The sequence below is a fragment of the Rhamphochromis longiceps genome, linkage group LG7 (assembly GCF_057381845.1).
Source record: "Rhamphochromis longiceps isolate RC_006_pf linkage group LG7, R_longiceps_female_GT1.1, whole genome shotgun sequence".
NCBI classification, from domain to species: Eukaryota; Metazoa; Chordata; class Actinopteri; order Cichliformes; family Cichlidae; genus Rhamphochromis; species Rhamphochromis longiceps.
This window is the reverse complement of record NC_140563.1, coordinates 63675744-63699008: the sequence shown is the minus strand read 5'-3', so window position 1 is coordinate 63699008 and position 23265 is coordinate 63675744. Positions and strand designations below refer to the sequence as shown.

The window sequence follows — 23265 nt, the reverse complement described above, 5'->3', positions numbered from 1 at the left end:
TGCATACCCCTTCTCCTTACTCTCATTCCTCTCAACACTTGTACAAGAAATCAGCATTAGCATAGAATAGGTTAGTTAAATTAGGATAAAAGTCTGGTGAATTCATCAAGTGACTGTTACTATTTGATTAAACTTTTGCCAGTTCTTTTCCTGGCCACTAAAGAATAACCTGGTTAAATTTGCCATGTGCATGGACCATAGTGAAGAGCTGCTGTTAACAGGCAGAATCTCATAATTGACCTGCAGGGCTACTCAAAGTATTTCATCAGTAGATAGCAGGATCGACATCCAGAGGTTATCAGTTAGAACCAGGTGAATTTTCTCAACTCCGGCTCGGTAGTCTGGCATTACATGTTGGTCAATATCCTTTGGAATCAGAAGCTTTGATCCTTTAAATGAAGAGCCAGTCCACAACACTATAGGGATAACTGGTACAAATATAACTCAAAGAGTCTACAAACCCATATGATGTTGTCATGCCAGATGAACCATGACATTGTGACATTACCCATTGGTTAGTGAAGTGCTACTGCAAAGCCTCAAGCTGAGCTATCTTGGTCTTATGCAACTGGATGTGACATTCAATACGGTTATCTGACAGAGAAACAGAAGGACACTGCTTGCTCACAGACTAGTCACTTGTCAATTGCATGGTAAAAAAACTGTTTTATCCTTCTTTTTAACTCTAATGGTGATATAATTAAGAAAATAAGCATTGTAGTGAATTCAATAAGATTTAAATGTAGCTAAATGGACTGATTCTTATATAGCGCTTTTCTACTCTCCCGGAGTACTCAAAGCGCTCTATACAACACGCCACATTCACCCAGTCACACCCATTCTCACTAGCACTACCTCTATACTGAGGGCTTTCTAACTACACTCACACACATTCATACTCCGATGGATGCATCTTGGGGTTAGTATCTTGCCCAAGGATACTTGGCATGCAGACTGGAGGAGCCTGGGATCGCACCTCCAACCTTCCGATCAGTAGGTGACCTGCTCTACCTCCTGAGCTACAGCCACCCCACTGCTATTGTGGGGTGGCTGTAGCTATTGATACCATAGAGTCATCAGGAAAGTATTTACAGCCACAGATTAAGGGGTGGGAAGAATAGGTGTTTAAAGCATGTCCACATTACCTCCACCATGTTTTTATATAGTCTGATTTGAAATAAATCATTTTTACCTTACCTTAGGTTGCTGTCTGTTCATTAGAACTAAAGCTAAAAAAATGTTACCTGATAGAAAGCAAGAAAAATACAAAAACACCAAAGTTCACTGCTGAGACTTTTTTTCAGGTGTTGAAAGTATTCAACAGGATTCATCGACCTACTTGTGCAGGTTGATGAACACTGTTAGTAATTAATTTGCTTGCAATTTGATGAGCTCCAGAAAATGCACTTTGTAGCACTAGAAATAAACTATTGTGTTAAGAGTTCTAATTTTGTATGTTTGGGGAAAATGTAAAAATAAATATTGGTATATCAGTTGTTCTTAGTTTTATAGTTTTTTTTTAATATACAGGAGGGCTTACGATGTTAAATTTGTTAAATGGTTCTAGTCCTACCAACTGTAAGTCAAAATGTGATTGGTTAAAAAAAAGAATTATAGTTTTTAGCCAGTAATCCTTTCATTTTAATGGAAATCTGATACACAACAAATACAAAACATGTTGCAAAAAATATTTGGCTTTCTCTAGATTTGCTAGTCAAGCAAATCGGGTCAGGCCAGTCAGTGTTCATTTCATTTTCTTAACACTACTATTAGCCTCTTTATGGATTTCAGTGACTTAGCTTTTGTCATTTATCATAAAAGAACAAAGTGACAAATAAACAAGATTTAGTTATATGTGACACTGACACAATATAAGTACAGCTATGTTGGGTGAGCTTTTAAATAAGACAAATCTCTACCATAGCATCTCCCATGAGCCTGTTATGTGTTAATGTGTGTTTTGTGTGTGTCTGTGTGTGTGTAGATGTAAATTTTTGTCACCTCTCCTCATCACCTCTGTCTTTTTAAAGAGCAACACTCACCAGAGAAGTTCCTGGAGACAAGCATGGTAGTAAGAATGGCACCCTGATGAGGACGAACACAGAAAAGCATTATAAGAATCCACCCTGAAACCTATTTAATATGCTGGTGTCGTGAATTAACTTTTAACCTGTATGTTAAGGATTAATAAATTAACACAAACAGAAGCAGAGCAAATCAGGATGAAGGTTTCACACTCTCCAGTGCAAATGTTCCCCTGTCTAACCTCACAATACAAGAAAAGAAGAAAATCTCTGAGCAAAGACCATAACATCACCATGTTACCAGGCTACAAGGGCAGGTGCACTGTTGTTCAAAACACAATGGATTATCACACGAAAATTAGTACGCTGACACTATACCAATACCTATGAAGCCTTAAAACGAGACCCCACAAGCAAATACAAAAAGAACGTCATGAGTTGCTTACAAGAACTGGAAAAGGATGAAGTTATTGACTGTCCTACTTACCATCGGCTACACCGAGGGGAAGTTATACCCTGTATTTAAAGAGTTCCAAAGATCCACAAAGAAGGGGTCTCACTCAGACCCAGTGTTATCAGTATAAACTCAGCCACCTACAACATTTCCAAACACCTATCCACCATGCTAGCACCCGTTGTTGGAACACCCCCAATCACATCGAAAACTCCACTGACTTCACCAACAAGGACCAAAAACTTGATCCAGATGCGGTCTCTCTCTTCACTTGCATACCTACAATTGAGGCAGTGGAAACTCTCAGAAAACAACTACAACAAGACAGCTCCTTGGAAAACAGAACAAGCTTCACCCCAGATCAGATTTGCACACTGTTAGACTGCTTTACCACCACATATTTTAGCCAGCCTTTCCATGGAGGAAGTGGAAAGCACCAGGACAGCACCTAGCCACTGGTACACATAAACTGATGACACCTGGGTCAAAATCTAAATCCAAGAATTACAATCCTTCACTGCTCTCTTCAACTTAGTGGATAGAAACATAAAGTTCACCAAGGAAGACAAAAAGGATAGCATTGTGTTTGGTGGCTAATCGAAGCCTTACATCACTCCCACACTGTCAAGCTTATTGCGACATTTGTGATCTAGTCTTCAGGCCAAGCAGCCTCCACTCCGCGTACTTTAAATCTCACTGCTCATCCATCATTTGCCCTTCCAGGTGCCTTCTAGCAACCCACACCCTCCACATCTCCGCCTTACCCAAGTCATTCAGTGACTCATCAGAGTCTAATCTCCAAATAACATAATTGTATTCTGTATATCAATAAATCATGTTCAATTGTTTCTAATGATATCTCCGAATTGAACTGCCTTTGTCTATATTGGAAACATTTAGGAAAAGATACTGGTACATGTTGAGTCTAAATATCACGCAACAGTTTCCAAATAATATGTCGCGTTTGACCACTGAGCTCACGTTTAAATTTCATATTTGCCTTTTTTTGTTGACCCTAAGTTTTGCCAAGAGAAATAGACTGAGCGGCCTATTAACAAATATCCTATAGTATACTATTATATAATAAGCTCAAGTTATTAATGTCCAGTTATTTAAAAATCAATACCTATTATCCATTACCTACTCCTACATAATGTCTGTGTGATAACAGTAAGCATCCCCCATGCCTCCCTTATCATTTTACTGCACTACAAACTTCTTAAGCTGTGTTTAAAAAGGAAGACTACAGCAGGGAAGGGCAAATTGTTTTTATAGCTACTGTAGCTCCTTTTAAAAAATCTGAAATCAGTTCAAAACTGGTAGACATTAAGCTAGAGTAAGGGTTTCCTCCTTTCTCCTGAAATCAGAGATACAACTTTTTTTTGAACCATCAAATATTTTCACACCTTGAGTTTCCTCCTGGCATTAAATTTCTTCAGGCACTCGACGGTCTCCTGTCTGTGCATCATTGAGGCCACCGTTGAGCGTTGCTGTGGGGAGACAGAGAAAGAGATGCTGAAAATAAAATGTTACAAGAGCAGCTGTGACAGTGATAGGTTTATGTGGGCAGGAGCTGCCAGTGAGATTCTGCATTGGTGAAATGTGTTAATTCTGAGGCCCCTTAGGTAACACAATTTCAGCAAAACTTCAGGATAAAGAGATTCAACTTGGCTTTACAGTATCCGCACAATACATTCTGTTTCCTTACAGAGATAATGATATGTTGTTATGTTAAGGATTTAGATCTTTGACTTAGCTAGTGATTTTGTTGGGTTTTTGGGCCAATTTCTCTCAAATTTTACATTAGTCATTCTTACTAACTATTCCTGCAAACATCACAGGTACTGGGTTTATGACTTAAACTGATGAAGACAGTCAAGAAAAATATTGTTTTACAAATTATAAATGGAAAATACTGTAAATGTAACTTTTTTTTCTTGTTGCTATGATCATATTTTTAAAGATATTGTGCCAAAGTTTTATTGCATAAACTGGCAAAAGTTCACTTAAAACTCCAGTGAATACAATTGCCTAAAGGAATATTTTTCTTTTCCAATGAAAGACAAGTGTTACAGATGGACGTATGACTGTAACTAGTGTTCAGTCTAATGGTTATGTATGAAATGTACATTCTAATTAGATATATTAAATCCTAATGCATAAAAATCATATTATTATCTGTCATAAAAACAAAACAGAAGTAAAAATTAACTTTGTAAAATAATTAAATTGATCAAATAATACATTTGACATAAACTAGTTTTAAACTGAAAAGTACTGAATTCATTGAATTAAACTGACATTTTTATACCCCAAAAAATTACCAACAAAACATGCTCATTTAGATAGCAACTGTTTTTCTGATTATTTTATTACAGTCAAAACAAGTCATTTAATTCATTTAACTGTATTTTCCTTCTGAATCGTGTATCAAAAAACACGTTTATCAAAAAGTACTTTTCCTGGAAGAAAAGTGTTCCATTGGGCTCAAGCTTGTGTTTTTAGTTCAGAATCCAGAGTCTCTTGAATTGTTACATTAATCAAAGGCCCTTGTAAGATGGCATTTATTTACAGAGCATCAAGCTGTGATTTATTGCCAAACAAATTGAACATTTCAATGTATTTTTATTATACACACTAACACACTGTTTAAGATGTCAATTTACTCTATTTTAAACACAATTGTAATTTTCTAGACTTCTTTGGAGAGTCTAGAGATTTCTGCAGGAATTTAACTTATCATGTGGAACTCAGTTCTTGGTTGCTGAAGGTTAATAGGTTGAACTTTTGCCTGTCTATGGAAAAAACCATATTCAAGATAAGCTGACATGTCAGCACATATTTGCACATGTCATATTTGGCAGTTTTAAGCACATGTTCTCATAGTTGCTGAGAGAGGATTTGCAAATTACAAATTGCTTGATAGTCAAATCAGGAGCTGTGAAATATTGTTTCCTGTCAGTTTTAATAGGATGCTGGATGTGTATATGCTACTTACACAGACCCATGGGTGCTTCAGAGCCTCCTGGGCAGTGATTCTCTTGGCTGGATTAATAGTAAGCATCTGGTTGATCAGATTTTTAGCCTCGGGAGTCACTGTGTCCCACTCTGGGGAGGGAAACTAAACCAAACGCACACCTAAGCATGCCCACATATACAATAAAAATATGTACCACATCTTATTTAACTTAAAGAGAAACAGAGATGAGAAGCTGACTAACATCATATGCTCCAGCTTTGATCTGTTGGTAGAGTTTGTGTTGGTCCTCGTCCCAGAACGGAGGGTACCCAACCAAAAGGATGTAGAGGATCACACCTACACACATAAACAGCCATTGTTTGAGTGCCAAGAACAAAATTGGCAGAGGTGGTGCTGAAAATAGAAAAAAAAACACCTACCACATGCCCAGATGTCTACAGGTTTACCATATGCTTCTTTCCTCAGCACTTCTGGAGACAAGTAGCCGGGAGTACCCGCAAAGCCTACACACGAAAACAAAAAGCAACACAAATGAAGGCCCTGTTTCTTGGCGAAAGTACAGAAAAGAATGCATTTTAACCCTCTCAAGGCAGGCGTTGCAGATTTGCAACAGTTAAAAACTAACAACCTGATTACCCCACATACATATTTTATGAGGTTTTTTTTACTCAGAAGTACCACTGCAGGACTTGGTTGTGCATTAGCAACAAAAAGTTTAATTTGAGCCTGAGAGGGTTAAAAGGTTCTGCTCCTATGCTTTAGATAACCTCTTATTTTGGTGCTTAACTTTTATAGTTTGATTTGTCTTTTGTGATACCTTTAAAAGGTGGTGGAGCAGCTGTGGTTCAAATGGGTTGTCTACCAATCAGAACGTCAGGGGAAACGTTATCCCTGGGCTGAACTCCAAGTTACGGCCAGTCAAGTGGTATCAATTCCTTTGTACTACAGGAACTGCATGCATACTCTGTCAACAGGAGGCTGGACATTATTGTTCATCAGGAGGAATCAAGGACCCACTGCACCAGCACAGGATCTGCCAATTGGTTGAAGGATCCCAATATCTTCTGGCAGTCAGTGTCGCATTGCCTAGCTTATAGTGGACTGTGTATCGCTCCATGGATATGTTTTTCCACACCATAATTGACACACCAACACAACAGCCATGCTAAATGATCTTACAGGCAGCATAACATTCTCCATAGCTTCTTTCACGTCTGTCATGTGCTCAAGATGAATCTGCTCTCATCTCTGAAAAGCGTAGGGTGGCAGTGGTGAACTTGCCAATTTGGATATTCTATGATGAATGCCATTTGGGCTCCACAATACTGGGCAGTGATCATAGGGCTCACTAGAGGATGCTGACACCTCAGGTCACCTTCAAATCAAATTATTATATTATATAGCGCCAAATTAAAAAAAAACAAAAACAAAACAGCTGCCTCAAGCCGTTTTTATATTAAAAGGTAAAGATCCTACAATAATACAAGTCTGTTTCTGATTATTTGGTCAGAGACATTCACACCAGTGGCTTGCTTGAGATCATTTTGTAGGGTTCTGGCAGTGGCCATACTGTTTCTTCCAGCACAAAGGACACGCATGCCACTTAAGGACCTTCTATGGTCCTGTCCAGCTTTCCTAGAGTAACTGCTTGGAAATTCTGGAATTTCCTTCATGCACTTACCACTGGAATGGGAGACACAGCAAACGTTCTGTCAATGGCATGTATTGATGTGCCATCCTGAAGGAGTTCGACTACATGTACAACCTCTGTAGGGTCCAAGTGTTGCATCAGTACAGGGAGTGCAGAATTATTAGGCAAATGAGTATTTTGTCCATCCTGTTCATGCATGTTGTCTTACTCCAAGCTGTATAGGCTCGAAAGCCTACTACCAATTAAGCATATTAGGTGATGTGCATCTCTGTAATGAGAAGGGGTGTGGTCTAATGACATCAACACCCTATATCAGGTGTGCATAATTATTAGGCAACATCCTTTCCTTTGGCAAAATGGGTCAAAAGAAGGACTTGACAGGCTCAGAAAAGTCAAAAATAGTGAGATATCTTGCAGAGGGATGCAGCAGTCTCAAAATTGCAAAGCTTCTGAAGCGTGATCATCGAACAATCAAGCGTTTCATTCAAAATAGTCAACAGGGTCGCAAGAAGCGTGTGGAAAAACCAAGGCGCAAAATAACTGCCCATGAACTGAGAAAAGTCAAGCGTGCAGCTGCCAAGATGCCACTTGCCACCAGTTTGGCCATATTTCAGAGCTGCAACATCACTGGAGTGCCCAAAAGCACAAGGTGTGCAATACTCAGAGACATGGCCAAGGTAAGAAAGGCTGAAAGACGACCACCACTGAACAAGACACACAAGCTGAAACGTCAAGACTGGGCCAAGAAATATCTCAAGACTGGTTTTTCTAAGGTTTTATGGACTGATGAAATGAGAGTGAGTCTTGATGGGCCAGATGGATGGGCCCGTGGCTGGATTGGTAAAGGGCAGAGAGCTCCAGTCCGACTCAGACGCCAGCAAGGTGGAGGTGGAGTACTGGTTTGGGCTGGTATCATCAAAGATGAGCTTGTGGGGCCTTTTCGGGTTGAGGATGGAGTCAAGCTCAACTCCCAGTCCTACTGCCAGTTTCTGGAAGACACCTTCTTCAAGCAGTGGTACAGGAAGAAGTCTGCATCCTTCAAGAAAAACATGATTTTCATGCAGGACAATGCTCCATCACACACGTCCAAGTACTCCACAGCGTGGCTGGCAAGAAAGGGTATAAAAGAAGAAAAACTAATGACATGGCCTCCTTGTTCACCTGATCTGAACCCCATTGAGAACCTGTGGTCCATCATCAAATGTGAGATTTACAAGGAGGGAAAACAGTACACCTCTCTGAACAGTGTCTGGGAGGCTGTGGTTGCTGCTGCACGCAATGTTGATGGTGAACAGATCAAAACACTGACAGAATCCATGGATGGCAGGCTTTTGAGTGTCCTTGCAAAGAAAGGTGGCTATATTGGTCGCTGATTTGTTTTTGTTTTGTTTTTGAATGTCAGAAATGTATATTTGTGAATGTGGAGATGTTATATTGGTTTCACTGGTGAAAATAAATAATTGAAATGGGTATATATTTGTTTTTTGTTAAGTTGCCTAATAATTATGCACAGTAATAGTCACCTGCACACACAGATATCCCCCTAAAATAGCTAAAACTAAAAACTACTTCCAAAAACATTCAGCTTTGATATTAATGAGTTTTTTGGGTTCATTGAGAACATGGTTGTTGTTCAATAATAAAATTATTCCTCAAAAATACAACTTGCTTAATAATTCTGCACTCCCTTTATTGAGACTGACCTTAGTCAAAAGTGTTGAAAAAACAATGAGAAAACCCAAAGAAGGACAAATATCTGTGGCTTCAACTTGTATAACCCTTTGTGTTTTGGGGGTTGTCTTATCTTTTAGATAATCTCTTATTTAGAATTAGATCATCTTTGTCTTCTAAATGCCTCCTTAATTTTTTGAGCATGAAACTTTGTCTGTAGCATTCTTTCTAATTGTACATATGTTTTGAAATTAATGGAGATGCTTTTCTAATTGTGTTATTTTTAATAACACCTACAGACACATGCACACTTCTGTGTGTGTGTGTGTGTGTGTGTGTGTGTGTGTGTGTGTGTGTGTGTGTGTGTGTGTGTGTGTGTGTGTGTGTGTGTGTGTGTGTCTTACCAAACCAAGCCTGTTGGTCTCCTTGTACTTCAATGGCCAGTCCAAAATCAGCCAACTTGACTGCTGCGTTCTTACATTTGCTGGCCAGCAGCAGGTTTTCTGGCTGAAGGTGTAACACAAGCACAGTCGTGTCATGTTAGTGTTACATTTTATGACCTTATTAATTTATGTCTCAAGGTTGTTACGACATTGTTACTGAAAGGCTTTTCTTAAATTACTTCAGAAGGGGTGGCAAAATCTAGGGATGTTTTTATTTCATGTTAAGTCATTTGTAACTCCATCTAACCTATCTTACACACTCGCAACAAGTACTATAATCACTATGCAAAGATCTCAACAGTAATCTTGCAGAGTTGAGCCAGATAAAAGTTTAGTATCACATTCAACAAGCTTAAGTTTTTAAAAAAAAAATTGCGCTTTAATTTGGTTTCTTTGTGGCTGATATTTTATTTTATTTTATTTTATTTTATTTTATTTTATTTTATGGCAGTAGTCTTTCTGTGACATTTTATTTTTTAGCAACTGGAAGGACCAGTCCTTCCAAGATGGTCCCTGTTCTTTTTTTCCTGTTTCTTGAGTTTCTGCTGCCTGGGGTATTCCCTAAGCACATGCTCAGTGCTACATCATTGCTACATCTTCCTGATGTACTGATGGATCTTTGTTGTTTCATCTTGGATAGTACTTCTGACACTGACTAATCAGTCTCTTTCCTCCCCCTCAGTGTACAGTGGCACTAGGCTTGGGATGGAACCCTCCACGTATGGTAAGGAGCTTTCTTGTCTTGATGTCAGTGGCTTATATTTCATATTTTGGCCAGCTTATTATCCTAGCAGAGCACCTGATGACTGATGATGATGATGTTTATGACTATGCAGCATAAGCATGTGTGAGGCATTCATACAGAACTTTTTCATAATGTTGCTATTTGCTGGGATTGACACATCTATCACAACTGCAGTCCTCTGTTCCCTGTCAATCACCACTATGACTGGTTGCTTGGACAGCAGCTTCCTAACTCCCACAAGAATTTAGCCCCATTTGTTCTCAACCATCTTTGATGGTGTCTCCTTTAGTGACTTGGGGAGTTCTAGTCCACATGTGGCGCAGATGTTTCTATAGAGCTACTTGGTTGCGCCGCTCGGTGTACTCTGTCCAAGCTTGCATCTTGCACCCTGCTACTATATGTTGGATAGTCTTCGGGGCACCTTTGCACTGTCCGCAACTTGAGTCCTGTTGGCCTGAGGTAGTATCCTGCTTCTGCTGATATCATGCTCAGCTGTGTGTGTATATGCAAACATTTAGAAAATCAATAAATGCATTTGGGGGGAGGGGGGGTAGTCAACTGGTTGTGGAAAATGGGGCATTGGGAACAAGTTTCTTCTCTTACTTCTTTTCCTATACATAACTTTAAAGAGAAAACAGGAGAATGGGGCAGACCAGTTATACTCAGATCAGAACGCTAAAAATAGTTATGGCTACAGACATATTCAGAGATACAGTCATACATTTTCCAGCAAATAAAATGTACTCTCTCATTTTGAGGTTGAGACACACAGATGGGACTGGAAAATGTGTATAAGCCTTTTTTGCCTTTGTTTACTTGAGGACGACCAAACACATCTTGTCTGTCTGCAATAGTCGTGTCTTTGCTGCTCAGACGCTGATGTAAAAAGCAAATGTGACAAATAGCTACACAGGAATGACAGCTCTTTGCTGTCTGACTAGTTTATGCTAAGAGTGACAGATCTGTGTCACAGAAGCAGCAATCATTTCACCACAGTGATAGAAACAGCTGTATGCTGTAATCCAGCTGAAGGACAGTCATCATGTCACCCTCTGCTGGTTGATTTAAAAACACAGAAGGTGCATACAGTAAAGGCTTTAACTTACTGTGCCCAGTAGATCAATCTTATTCAGAAATATTCCACAACTGTTGGACAAATGTATTTTTCATTCCACAAAGAACAGACTCAGTTGTTTGATATTTTAGGAAATACTACTACACTTTATTAATAAAATGTTCTAGTTCTAGTTCATTTGGACAACTTAAAATAACCCAAAACAAAACAAAACACTTTCTAAGTCAAGATTTGAACTTCAGACTAATCGGGGAATTAATTGTTGTACTTTTTTACTTAGTCAAAATGAACAGATGATGTTTTTGTACTTTTTGACACTATATCATAATCATGATAAAGAGAGCTGCAAATGTCAGTATCAAACACAAAAACTGTATATATTATATACAGTTGTATACTCAATGGGCAAAAAAGTCAAATTAAAAACTAAAGTCAAAATGCAAACGTGTTTAATGTTTTCCTTTCCTAAATGTTACCAAAAGTGCACCAAATTCTTTATAAAATTCAGATTTAAAAACTCAATTTGTGAGATTTTAACATATCATCTATTCTGTATATCACTTGTCCACTTTCCTGACTCAAATATTGTACCAAAGGATGTTAGATGGTTAATGTGATTAATATTAATTGCTAAACATGAGGATATTAACTTCATCATCAAACAAGTTACCATGCTGTCTCATATTTTCCAATAAAAATCAGAAATTTGCTTTAGAAAATAATCAGTAGGTAACTGTAGTTTCCATGTTTGTACCTGGAAAAAAAAATTCACATTTGATATTTGCATAAAATTTATAAAATCCTAACAGAACACATGCAGAGGATTCCACACAAATGCACCGTACAGTGATGTTGGTACTGAAATAAGCATCCAACCATAGTCTGATTAGAGCAGGCTCAGGCTGAGAATTATCGTTGTTTCTATTTCTGTGTCTAGACAGCAAAAAAACAAAAAACAATCTAAGTGACTATGAAAGTCAATTCATTGTTAACTCCAACAGTGGGGGTGGTGTGGGGGTTTTATACTGTCCTCTTAAAGAAAAGGGTCACTGCAAATCAACATAAAATGATGTTGTATATAATGTAGTATTTCTTTGAAGATGGGAGTGTTCTCTCCATGATGACACTGTCACGAATCACAGGATGCAAGGGGCCACTAACTGGTTCAATGAAAATGTAGTACTGTCTAAAATATAGTGAGTACAGACTATATAGTGCACTCAAAGAATTCTTCAATGTTTTACGAAAAGTAGTGTACATCTGATGGTTGCTACCCAAGCATTGTATCCAATCATGCATTGTATTAAAGTGAGAGATGAAAATAAAGAGAGCAGTGCATCAAAGCATTAACTAATACCATGATGAAATAAGTATTGCTGAAAAAACATTGCAATCGGTATTTATTAAGTATTTATTAAATGAAATATTTATTTATTTATGTACAGAATATTGACAAAAGTATTACTTATCCATCTAAATCCTTAAATTCAGGTAATCCAATCACTTCCATGGCCACAGGTATATAAACTCAAACAACTAGGCATACACACTGCTTCTGTAAACATTTGGGAAAGATTGGGTCGCTCTCAGGAGTTCAGTGAATTCTAGTGTGATGCCGTGATAGGATGCCACCTCCAAACAAGTCCAGCTGTGAAACTTCCTTGCTATTAAATATTCCATAGTAAACGGTTGGGGGGAAATATAACAAAGTAGAAGTCATTGAGAATGACAGCAACTATGCCATGAACTAGTAGGCCAGGTAAACTGCATAGTGTGCTGAGGTTGGCAATCACTACAGATCTCCAAATTGGGCCTTCAGATTAGCTCAAGAAGATTACATAGAGAGCTTCATGGAATGGCCACTTCATGACCAAGTTCCAAATGCAGTGAAGTAAAGCATGCCGCCACTGGACTCTAGAGCAGTAGAGAAGTGTTCTCTGGAGTGATGCATCATGCTTCTTTGTCTGGCAATCTGATCAACAAGTCTGGATTTGGCTATTACCAGGAGAACAGTACTTGTCTGATTGCACTGTGCAAAGGATAACGTTTGGTTGAGGGGGAATCATGATGCGGGGTCATTTTCAGTAGTTGGGCTCAGCCCCTTAGTTCCAATGAAAAGAACTTTTAATGCTTCAGCATACCAAGACATTTTGGAGAATTTCATGCTCCCAACTTTGTGGGAACAGTTTGAGGATGACCCTCTCCTGTTCCAACATGACTGTGCACCAGTGCACCGGGGGAAAAATCTAAACCTACATGGCCTTGTGTGAAAAAGCCCCTTAAATCTAATAACTGGTTGGGTCAGTTATTAGTAATAAACACCTTAGTTCAATGTTTTTGGGTTCTCAGTTTGACTGTTATTATTTATTCTTATTTGCCACATTTCTAAGTATCTTCTTTCATATATCTTTGTTTCAGTTTCTGGCTATTCTGCCTTTGGTTTTGTACAGTTATTTTATAATTTATATATTACATTTTTTTATAATGATTTTTTATTAAATGTGTACAGTCTTCCCTTTGTGCCCCATTGTGCCCATCTGTCTTTGATTTGTTCTAGCTGTTTTCCCCCACCGTTTCCCCTAGCCTCATTACTGTCATTATTGTCTCAGTCTCCTCTTGCCCCTCTGTTGAGTCACCCACAGTATGCTTTCTAGATTTCCTAGTGCGTCCTAGTATTACACTCCTTGTATAATTACTCTTTGTGCCTCCTTTTGCTTTCTGTTTTGGGATCATGTTTTCCTTTGATCAATCCAGCATTAAATATTCACCTTATGCTCACTTTGGTCTCCTGCATTCTGCACTTGGGTTGGAAAACAATTAACCAAATTCCACACAGTTGATAGTCACAGAGCAAGTTGACCGCACAAAGCACCCAGAGGGCACAACAATCTACATGGAAGAAAATGACTTAGACTGTTCTAGGTTTCTAGTCTACTCACAAAGACTGAGAGAAACAGCTGATATGAGGGCTTGGCCAGCTGCTATCTCAGCATTCGAAGGTATAAAATCTCACAAACCTCAACTGCTTCACTAGCTGGTTATTCCCACTTCTTACTCCCAGTTACTTCACAGTAATAGACTATTATAGGACAATTCAATTCAGTTCAATTTAATCTTATTTATGTAGCACCAAATCACAACAACAGTTCCCTAAGGGGTTTTATATTGTTAGGTAAAGACCCTACAATAACACAGAGAAAATAAAAAACAACAACAACAATCAGATGGCCCCCTATTAGCAAGCACTTTGCAGTGGGAAGGAAAAAGTCCTTTTTTAACAAGAAGAACTTCCCCAGCAGCCATGTGCCAAAACTGGTTGGTTTCAAGGGGAGGAAGACAGAACAAAAGACACACTCTGGAAGAGAGCCAGGAATGAATAATAATAATAATTACGTGCAGAGTAGTGTTTAAAAACATAGTGAGTGAAAGAAAGGTGAGTGAACACTTGTGCATTAGTGCACTAGTGCATTACACCCCGAGGAGCCTAAGGTTATTGCACTAATTCAGGGTCACCTAATCCAGACCTAAGAAAATGCTTTGTCAAAAAGGAAAATTTTAAGCCTATAATCTTAAAAGCAGACAGTGTGTCTGTCTCCCAAATCCAAATTGGGAGCTGTTTCCACAGAAGAGAGGGCTCCTCAGGTTGTACAGGCTGCCTTAGTTTCTATATTTCCTGGGTCAGAGAGAGTGCTGATCTACCCAAGACCTTCCCTGAATCTGTGTCTCAGCAAGTGAACCCAGTGAATTCTGAACAAACTAGTCTAGCCAACTTGGAGCTTCCACTGTATCCTGCACTGGAGCTGCTGTGGACCCAGACATCAGAAAAGTGCACCCTGCTCAGCTCCCACAAGAGTTGACAGAGTCTTCTGAGTATCCTGAACCTCAGGGTAGGATTTATCTACTCCATTGGCCAGTAGCTGTGGGGTCCAACTAGCCCCCACAGCTACTTAGTCTCCGCCACTGGCCACCTCACCAGCTCCCTGAGCTGAATCATCTCTGCCAAGGCCTCTGTCCTTTGTCCTTTGATCCTGCCCCATGAAGTACACGGTCATGGAATAAAACATTTGGCAAGCTTTTCAAGACCATTTAAGGGGAAATAAACAGGCTTTCCAACAGCACAAGATTTATAAATTTTATTGAGTAATTTATTAATTATTATTTATTTATTAATTAATGACCAAACACAATTTTTTTTTACTTTTTGTACTAAGTTTATATAGTCTTAAAATCAATAAAAAGCCATCACACAGATTTCTGCTATAAATGTAATATAAATTGCTATATTAATGTTAACATACATTCTTGACAATATTTTGTCTTGACTGCATCATTACAAAAGATTATTTGGGGGTTTTTTTGTTCTTTATAGAGCTTTAGGTTGTTGTTTAATTATATGTTGGTTGGTTATTAACATTGTTTTTTTTTAATTTGTTTATTTGCTACTCATACATACTGCACAAATCACTAAAAAATGTATGTAATTCAGTACAGCAGATATTGTTTTATACAGCTGCAGTATGTATCTATGCTGTAAGAAACAGCACATGATAATAAGAGGAACGCTTGATATACACAAAAAATATTCAAACATTCCTCTGTGAAGGATTAGTTACTTTCATCTGTGAACAGGGATTCATTGTTACCTGTTCAGATATACATACATATCCTGCTTAAACATGAAGCAGGTCAATGAAAGTCCAAAGGAACTTAATCAAAAGAACGTCAGCTGCGTGGTATACATCACTGCACCACTGGAGGTGAGCAGACACAAGGTTTCCACCTGCTATGAAATTTCTCTTTCAGTTGTAGTCCACTCAAGTGCATGCACAAGACAGAACTTCAACATATGTGCACAAACACTCATGCACGTTTTGATAAATCCAGCCCATAGACATGCACAGACATGCTGGATATAAATATTTTCACTGCACTTACCAGCTGTCAATTACAACAGTCAGACAAAACACAGAACTATGGAGAACCGCTTACTGATTTACAAAAAAGTGAGACCACAGCCATACTGGGCCTTCATCAGGCAAACAGACAACATGACATCAGAAGATGATATCCAGACCAAACTGCAATACAGATGACAAAACTCAACAAAACGTAATCTGCTACACCACTCACATATAACAGTGGGAATTCCACATAGAACCTTTTTTTTAAAAATTGGAACACTGTTCATAATTAATAATTTGTATTAACATTTGGAAGGTATCATTCTTTTTGTGGAAGCTCTACATTTTTCCTTCATGGACTCTTGTCCCTGAGCTAAACCTGACCTGAACATAGTACAGAATGTTCCTTATACTGATTTTATAGCTGTGCAGCTAAAATTCACACACCTACATGGACACAGACACATGACCTGCTCGTGACTCACCTTGAGATCTCTGTGAACCACACCCATCTGATGGCAGTGGAGCACGGCCTCCAGGATCTGCTGGATGCAATGACTGCATGCAGACAGCAGGGGGAGCAGGTTAGTCTGAACACATTTAGCACATTGAGCCCCAACTGTCACAGGCACACATACATGTTTTCAGTGCAGGAACCAGCTCTCTCTTCCACACTCAACACGTTTGCACACACATATAAAAAAGTGTGAACCTGTCTGTGAGCTACACAGAGAGAATGCGTGCAGTTTGCTATTTTCTGCTTTAAAGAAAGTGCCAAATATTAGTCAGGCAGCGTAGGAGGGCTCTGCAGCTCCGTGTGGGAGACACTCTGTCTATATTTTTGTGTGTAATTTATTTAGCAGCAGTGATAACAAAGCCTTTGAGGAAAGGATTCTGCAAGTATTTAAAGTTGTCACTGCTGCCACTCTATTGACCTCTACTCCTTCACCCGTTCTCAGGTTTTCTCACTCACTCAGTCACTCTTGCTCAAAGTATGACAGTCCTAGGACCCACAGGAATTGTAAATATATTTCAGACTTCTAAAATAGTACAACAAGAGCTGCAAAAGCAGAACCAGAAGACAGGCAAGACAGGCAAGGGGAGACAAACAAACAGGCAGCAGGCACAGACAAAACTTGTATCAAATCACAGGCAAAAATTAAAAAACAGGACTATAAAATACAAGCAGCTCTTGTACAGCGGGTGCACAGCAATGCAACACAGTGAGACACACACACACACCTTGAGGTCCCTGTGCACTATGTCATGGTGGTGGGTGTAAGAGACACTGTCTAGAATCTGATGAATACAGTGACTGTGGAGACAGAACAACACAGTGAAGACCAGATAAAGGAAGCAACACGAGAAGGAAAGGGACCAAAAACATAGTAAGAAAGAGAAGTGGACAGAGAAGAGAACGGGAAGATCTGAGGCACAGAGGCTGTTGCAGGGCGAGGAAGCGAGGGAGTTGATGTGAGAAGCACTTTACATATTTCCTGATTTGACTAGACTAGACATATAGAGTTTTTTAAAATCTCCATTGCTAAGATTTCATTCAGTTCATAAACATATCTTTGTTTCTTCGTCTTGCTATTCTGTTCAAATTAAAAGTGAATGTTTAATCCATGTACATGGAGCTTTTCTAAAATGGCCTCCAGAGTGTGTAAACCTGAAAACACAGCTGCACTATGTGACAATGAGAGAAAAGGAGCTTTGTAGACCTGTCATCATATTGCTAACAAAACCGAACATGAAACTGTGTACTTTACAATTGTTGCTAAAACAGACTGTGTGTACAGTGGTGTGAAAAAACTGTTTTCCTGTTTTTTTGTCACACATTTGTCACACTTAAATGTTTCGGATCATCAAACAAGTTTAAACATTAAACAAATATAACACAAAATGCACTTTCTAAATAAAGCTGTTTATTATCAGGGGGGGGGGGGGGGGGGGAATCCATGCCTACGTGGCCCTCTGCGAAAAAGTGATTGCCCCCAGTAAATTTATGTTTTATAACATAAATTAACTGTGGTTTTTTACATCTTTGGAAAGCGGAGTTCACTTTCTTTAGTCACACCCACACACACATAACCTTAAAAAGATGGTTTATGTTCTAAAACCCTTTAATGTGGCTGAATTAGAACAACTCTGCAAAAATGAGTGGGCCAAAAGTCCTCCACAGCACTAGAAAAGACTGGAAAAGATTGCCAGTTATCACAAATGCTTAATTGCAGTTGTTGCTGCTAAAGGGTGGCCCAACCAGTTATTAGGTTTAGGGGGCAATTGCTTTTCACACAGGGCCATGTAGGGTTGGAATTTATTCCCCTTAATAATAAATTAAAAAAAAAACTTTATTCAAAACAGCATTTTGTGTTTACTTGTGTTATCTTTGTCTAATATTTAAATTTGTTTGATCTGAAACATTTAAGTGTGACAAACATACAAAAAAATAGGAAATAAGGAAGGTGCAAACACTTTTTCACACCATGGCAAAAGACAGACAAAGCTACAGTAACATTACTCATTACTTTTTTGAAGTTGGATGGCACAGTTGTGCAGTGGTTAGAAATGTCACCTATGAAAGCTGTGATAAGCCCGCTGACTCTCAACTGGTAAGTGACTGAAAAAATGGACAGAAGGAAATTCTGAAGCCTCATGTTTGCAGTATTTTTACTGTTGCCTTCTTGTGTTTTTTTCTAGCTGAATATCACAGATTAGGTATGGACTTGAATAAGAAGTAAACAACACATCCATATGTGTCGATCCCAAAGTAGCTTTGCCATTTGTCAAAGCATGTAAAATGGTTTAAAAATGGTTTAAAATGAGAAATTTTATTGAGTAATTATCAATAAAACAGGCTTTGGGTAGACTAAGACCACTAACACACTTAGCATATGAAATGACTTGATTATAGTCTATTGCAAACAAGGACATGGACAGCTGAGCTGGAGACCTGATAGTCAAGTAGTCATTCTTGTGATATTTCTTTAAAGTCCACTATCAAGGGCACATGCATTGTAATATAAATTCTCTGTGGACACAAAAAAGCAAGCATTTGCTCACTGTGTGATGATGACATTTACATCACTCAGAAGCAAGCATACCCTAGTGAATTTGTGAGTGTGGAAAGTATTATCAGGATTTAAGAAAGATTAGTCCCATTACAAAGACAGAAACTCAACATTTTCACCATAACCATCTTGGATTTTTGATATCCAATGTGATGAGCAAAGGGGGACTCTGACGGAGAGCATTCTGCCATTTACCTAAGTAGGCTTGCACTAATACACGATGGAGTCTAATGGAGTCTAAAACATAATTCACGAAATTAACCCTCTCCAGGCAGACGTTGCAGATTTGCAACAGTTAAGACCTAACAACCTGATTACCCCACATACATATTTTATGAGGTTTTTTTTACTCAGAAGTACCACTGCAGGACTTGGTTGTGCATTAGCAACACAAAACGTAATTTGGGCCTGAGAGGGTTAAGGTCGAACACAAGTTCAGTAAGGAAGATCTATATTCATCCATCTGTTTCCATTCCTGTGTGTTTGAGCTGGTAGTGTATCCTTTGCAACACGTCTGCTTTCCCACGATAAACAAACTCAATTCTGTCATCACTCTGGCCCATTCTTTTTTTGTTTTTTTTTGCCTGCCCTCTGTGAGCCAATCATTCTGTTTTCCATGCGCTTTAAACGTCATTGCTGTTTTATCACTCTGCCTTTAAGAAGCACATTCCTCCTCCCCATATCCACCTTATCCTGGCCACCACCAGCATCTAGGCTACATTCACTAGACTTTCCTCTGCTATGTAGCTTCATAGAAATTATTTGGTGATTCGATTCTAACTCTGCATTTCAAAAAGCATGTTCAGTTCTTCTTTTTAAAATAAATGTCCTTTTTATAGTCAGTAATACTTGAAACTACTTATTGAGACTGTACACTCATCAGTTTAGTGCAAATAACAGATCAAGGGATCAGAGCGCCATTTTCCCACAGATTTCTTACATGTACAACCATATTTCTTTTTGAAACCACAGCAATCGCCCCTTTGTGGCTTTCAGAAAGAATGTAGAGACACTTTTGCAATGCCTGTATACAGTAAAGTGTAAGCAATCTAGCTGTTGTCCAGTGTTGTCAAGGTGCATATCCAAATTGAAGACAAGTAATAACCAGCACTGAGGAATACATGTCCTGGCATGTATTCTTCAGTGCTGGTTGAAATATTTCTTTACTTCAATTTGACTCAGCTTCAAGGAAAAACGATGCAGTGATAGAGCTATGAATCAACATCAGCTTCACTTCTTGACTTGTTGGTGCACACAGTAAAGTTAGCTCTTAATTACCCAATAGTCAAATTAGCTATAGCAGCTAGTTAGATAGAAGATTCTGAACAAGGCTGAACAGGTTGCGAATAGGATATTGAGCTGTGATCAGCAGGGATAATGGATGCATGGACACATGGAGATGTTGCTGGCTATGCAGAGCAGCAGAGGAATAATAACTGCACTAAACAGAGATGTCCAGAATATGAAGAACTAAATAAAGAGTGAAATCTGGAGCAGAGCACCACAGAGGAGCAGAGCTGAGGAGGTGAAAGGCTGAAGACTGAGGCAGAGCAGCATGTATACTGGAAAAGAGAGATACTGGAGGACTTTAGTAATAATTCATTTCCTATTCTTCTTAAGAAACATAAGATATTAATTGTTATTTTCAAACTTTGTTATAGCCAGCTGTGCGGTCAGCTTTAAAATGCTGGTAGCACGGTGGTGTGTTGGTTAGCACTGTTGCCTCAGAGCAAGGTTTGAATCCACCATCTGGCCACAGCCTTTGTGGGGTTTGCATGTCCTAATCTGTAGCTGTTTTGGTTTTCGCTGGGTAATCTGGATCTCCCACAGTCCAAAGATATGCAGTTAGTAAGGTTAGGTTAATTGCTGATTCTAAATTTGGCCATAGGTGTGAGTGGCTCTCTGTTAACCCTGCGACTCTGCTGTATAAATAAAACTGAACTGAAATATTGGACTGTAAAGCTTAGATGCTTCCAGCACATCATTTGTAGCTGAACTTTGGTCATTAGTGTACCTGGCTGCATAGATAACCCTCAAATGTATTTACCACACTTCACTCCCTTTGGTTGTTTCTTCAGTTATGGTGTCTTGGACCCAGGGGTCTTAGTTTTGTAGAATCTTTATGTTTTCTTTTGAGGTTGTGATGTTATTTATGTTCTAGTCTTTATTATTTTGTATTGAGTATTATATTAAGTCTTTGTGGTTCTAGTCCACTGTTTCATTGTGAAGTCCGCTCCCTTCTTTCTTCATTGTGTCCCAGTCTCCTCTGCTTCTTATTCTGCGTAAACTCTATCTTGTCTGTGTTTTGTCTTCTGTCTGCATCAAGCTAGTGTATCTTTGTCCAGGGCTCCGTGTATATCTCTTGTCCTTGTCCGTTCTCATGTCTTAATCTGGGTTGCTATATTTGTTTACCTGCATTTCCGTTCCCATTCTCTGTTGCTTCCTGTTTTATTTTGGTTGCCTGTGTCTCGTCTCCAGTATGTTCAGTTTTGCTCTCCTTGTCTCATTAGTCTGTGATTAGTGTCCGCTGTGTTCCCACCTGTGGTCTGTTCCCTCAGTATTCTCTGTGTGTTTATATTGTCTCAGTCTTCCCTTGCCCTTTGCCATGTTCTCCTTCTAGGCTGTGTTTATCTTGCTGTACGCTCCATGTTGTCCATGTTCCCTCGTTTATGCCTATCTCATGAGTTCCTGTTTTCTGCTTGGTCAGATTTATTTTGTATAATGTATTTTATTGTCTTTTGCTCAGCAATAAAGCTGTTTTGAGTTTTGCATTGTTCTTTTGAAGTCCTGCATTTGGGTCCTAACCTGCCTTCTACACAGCCAACGTGACACATCGCTTCAAATTTGAGATCATTTTAATGGGATACCCACCCATTTTGACTCGCCAAGAATTATATTAGTGGTTCTTGTATCATTGCTAGTTTCTTCCTGTGAGGGAGATAAAAAAAAATGCCAGTTCTGCGAGTCTTTACCCATGGTGCAGACTAACAAAGAAAAATTAAAATGCAGACCTGACGATAGTGCTGGAGGAAAAAAATATACAAGACAGTGACAGAGTCATTAGGATTCAACCTCTGGGGATGGACCCCCAGGCCACGGACTGGTCTGTGAGTCGTTTGGTACCGGGCCACAAGAGTTGAGGCTCGGGTGTGAAATTTATGGTTTTCAGGGTTTTTATCATTATTTTTAAATCATTTTTATCATTAACTCGGTTACCCTGGGTCTTTTCCCGTGTGTTATGAATAAATCTTCTTATTTTTGGTACCGGTACTGGTTTTACTTTGTTGTATTTATCCACGACACCTTAAAGGTTGGTCCGTGAAAATATTGTTGGACATAAGCCGGTCAGTGTCACAAAAAAAGTTGGAGACCACTGATCCAGAGGACTCATTATCAGTTTTCTGTGGAATTATTTTACACACTCATTTGTGGTGGGCAGAAATTCAAGTAACAACTACAGTATGTGAAAAGCTGACACATAAAACCAAATGAATCCATATGGTTGGACACCAGAAGAGGTTAAGTAACAGGAAATCTGTTTTTTGGTCATCTAGAGTGAGTGAGACATGAACAGGGTAGAGAAAGAAGGGAGAGACTGAGTGATTCTGCGTACAGATGGAGTACAGAGAGGAAACCATTAGTGAGATACTGTTGGACAGAAATCAAGACCTGCTAGTCACACACCCACACATGAACACACAGAGTGCCACACACACACAGACACACACATAATTTATGCAAAGAGAACAGGGGAGATTGAAGACAGCTGAAGGAAAGAACAGAGAATAACAGGGAAAGTAAAGGTTAAAATTAGAGGAATAACTTTCCTTATAGTTTAACACAAATTCCTATCTTTTTTTAAATATCTTTTGATCTTCAGATCTCCTTTAATTGGTTGAGAGACTTTTCAAACTGGCAAAGCATTAGTATAGCATTTGTTCATTAGAGGCAAGTTCATGTAGCTCCTTTCTGCAGGTGTGTGGATGGATCTTTCTGCAACTTTCTAATATTACTCATTAAACAGAAATAAAGGCTGTGATCCAAATCTGTGATATTATATATATATATATATTTTAATAAAAAGACAGAAAATGTCTTGATGCATCCTTAATCAGCCAGGTAAAGAAATCCAAGAAAGCCGATTGTGTGCATCTGGATGATGCATTTCAACTGGAAGAAACATGTCATTACTCTGACAAGTGATTTGTTCAGTCTCAGCTGACAACATGTTTCCCCATATTTAGCACCAC

The 23265-nt window shown here is 38.9% G+C and overlaps 1 protein-coding gene across 1 annotated transcript in view; it reads right to left on the bottom strand.

The window, feature by feature from the left end:
• The window catches only part of camk2b2 (calcium/calmodulin-dependent protein kinase (CaM kinase) II beta 2), a 66425-nt gene that overhangs the window by 27013 nt on the left and 16147 nt on the right, over nucleotides 1-23265 (bottom strand). The window contains exons 6-12 of the mRNA XM_085414787.1: nucleotides 16430-16502; nucleotides 9185-9287; nucleotides 5878-5961; nucleotides 5700-5794; nucleotides 5477-5599; nucleotides 3885-3968; nucleotides 2043-2085 (exon numbers count right to left, since the gene is read on the bottom strand). Coding sequence (XP_085270913.1) covers nucleotides 2043-2085; nucleotides 3885-3968; nucleotides 5477-5599; nucleotides 5700-5794; nucleotides 5878-5961; nucleotides 9185-9287; nucleotides 16430-16502 — 605 coding nt within the window. The remainder of the gene's footprint in view (nucleotides 1-2042; nucleotides 2086-3884; nucleotides 3969-5476; nucleotides 5600-5699; nucleotides 5795-5877; nucleotides 5962-9184; nucleotides 9288-16429; nucleotides 16503-23265) is intronic.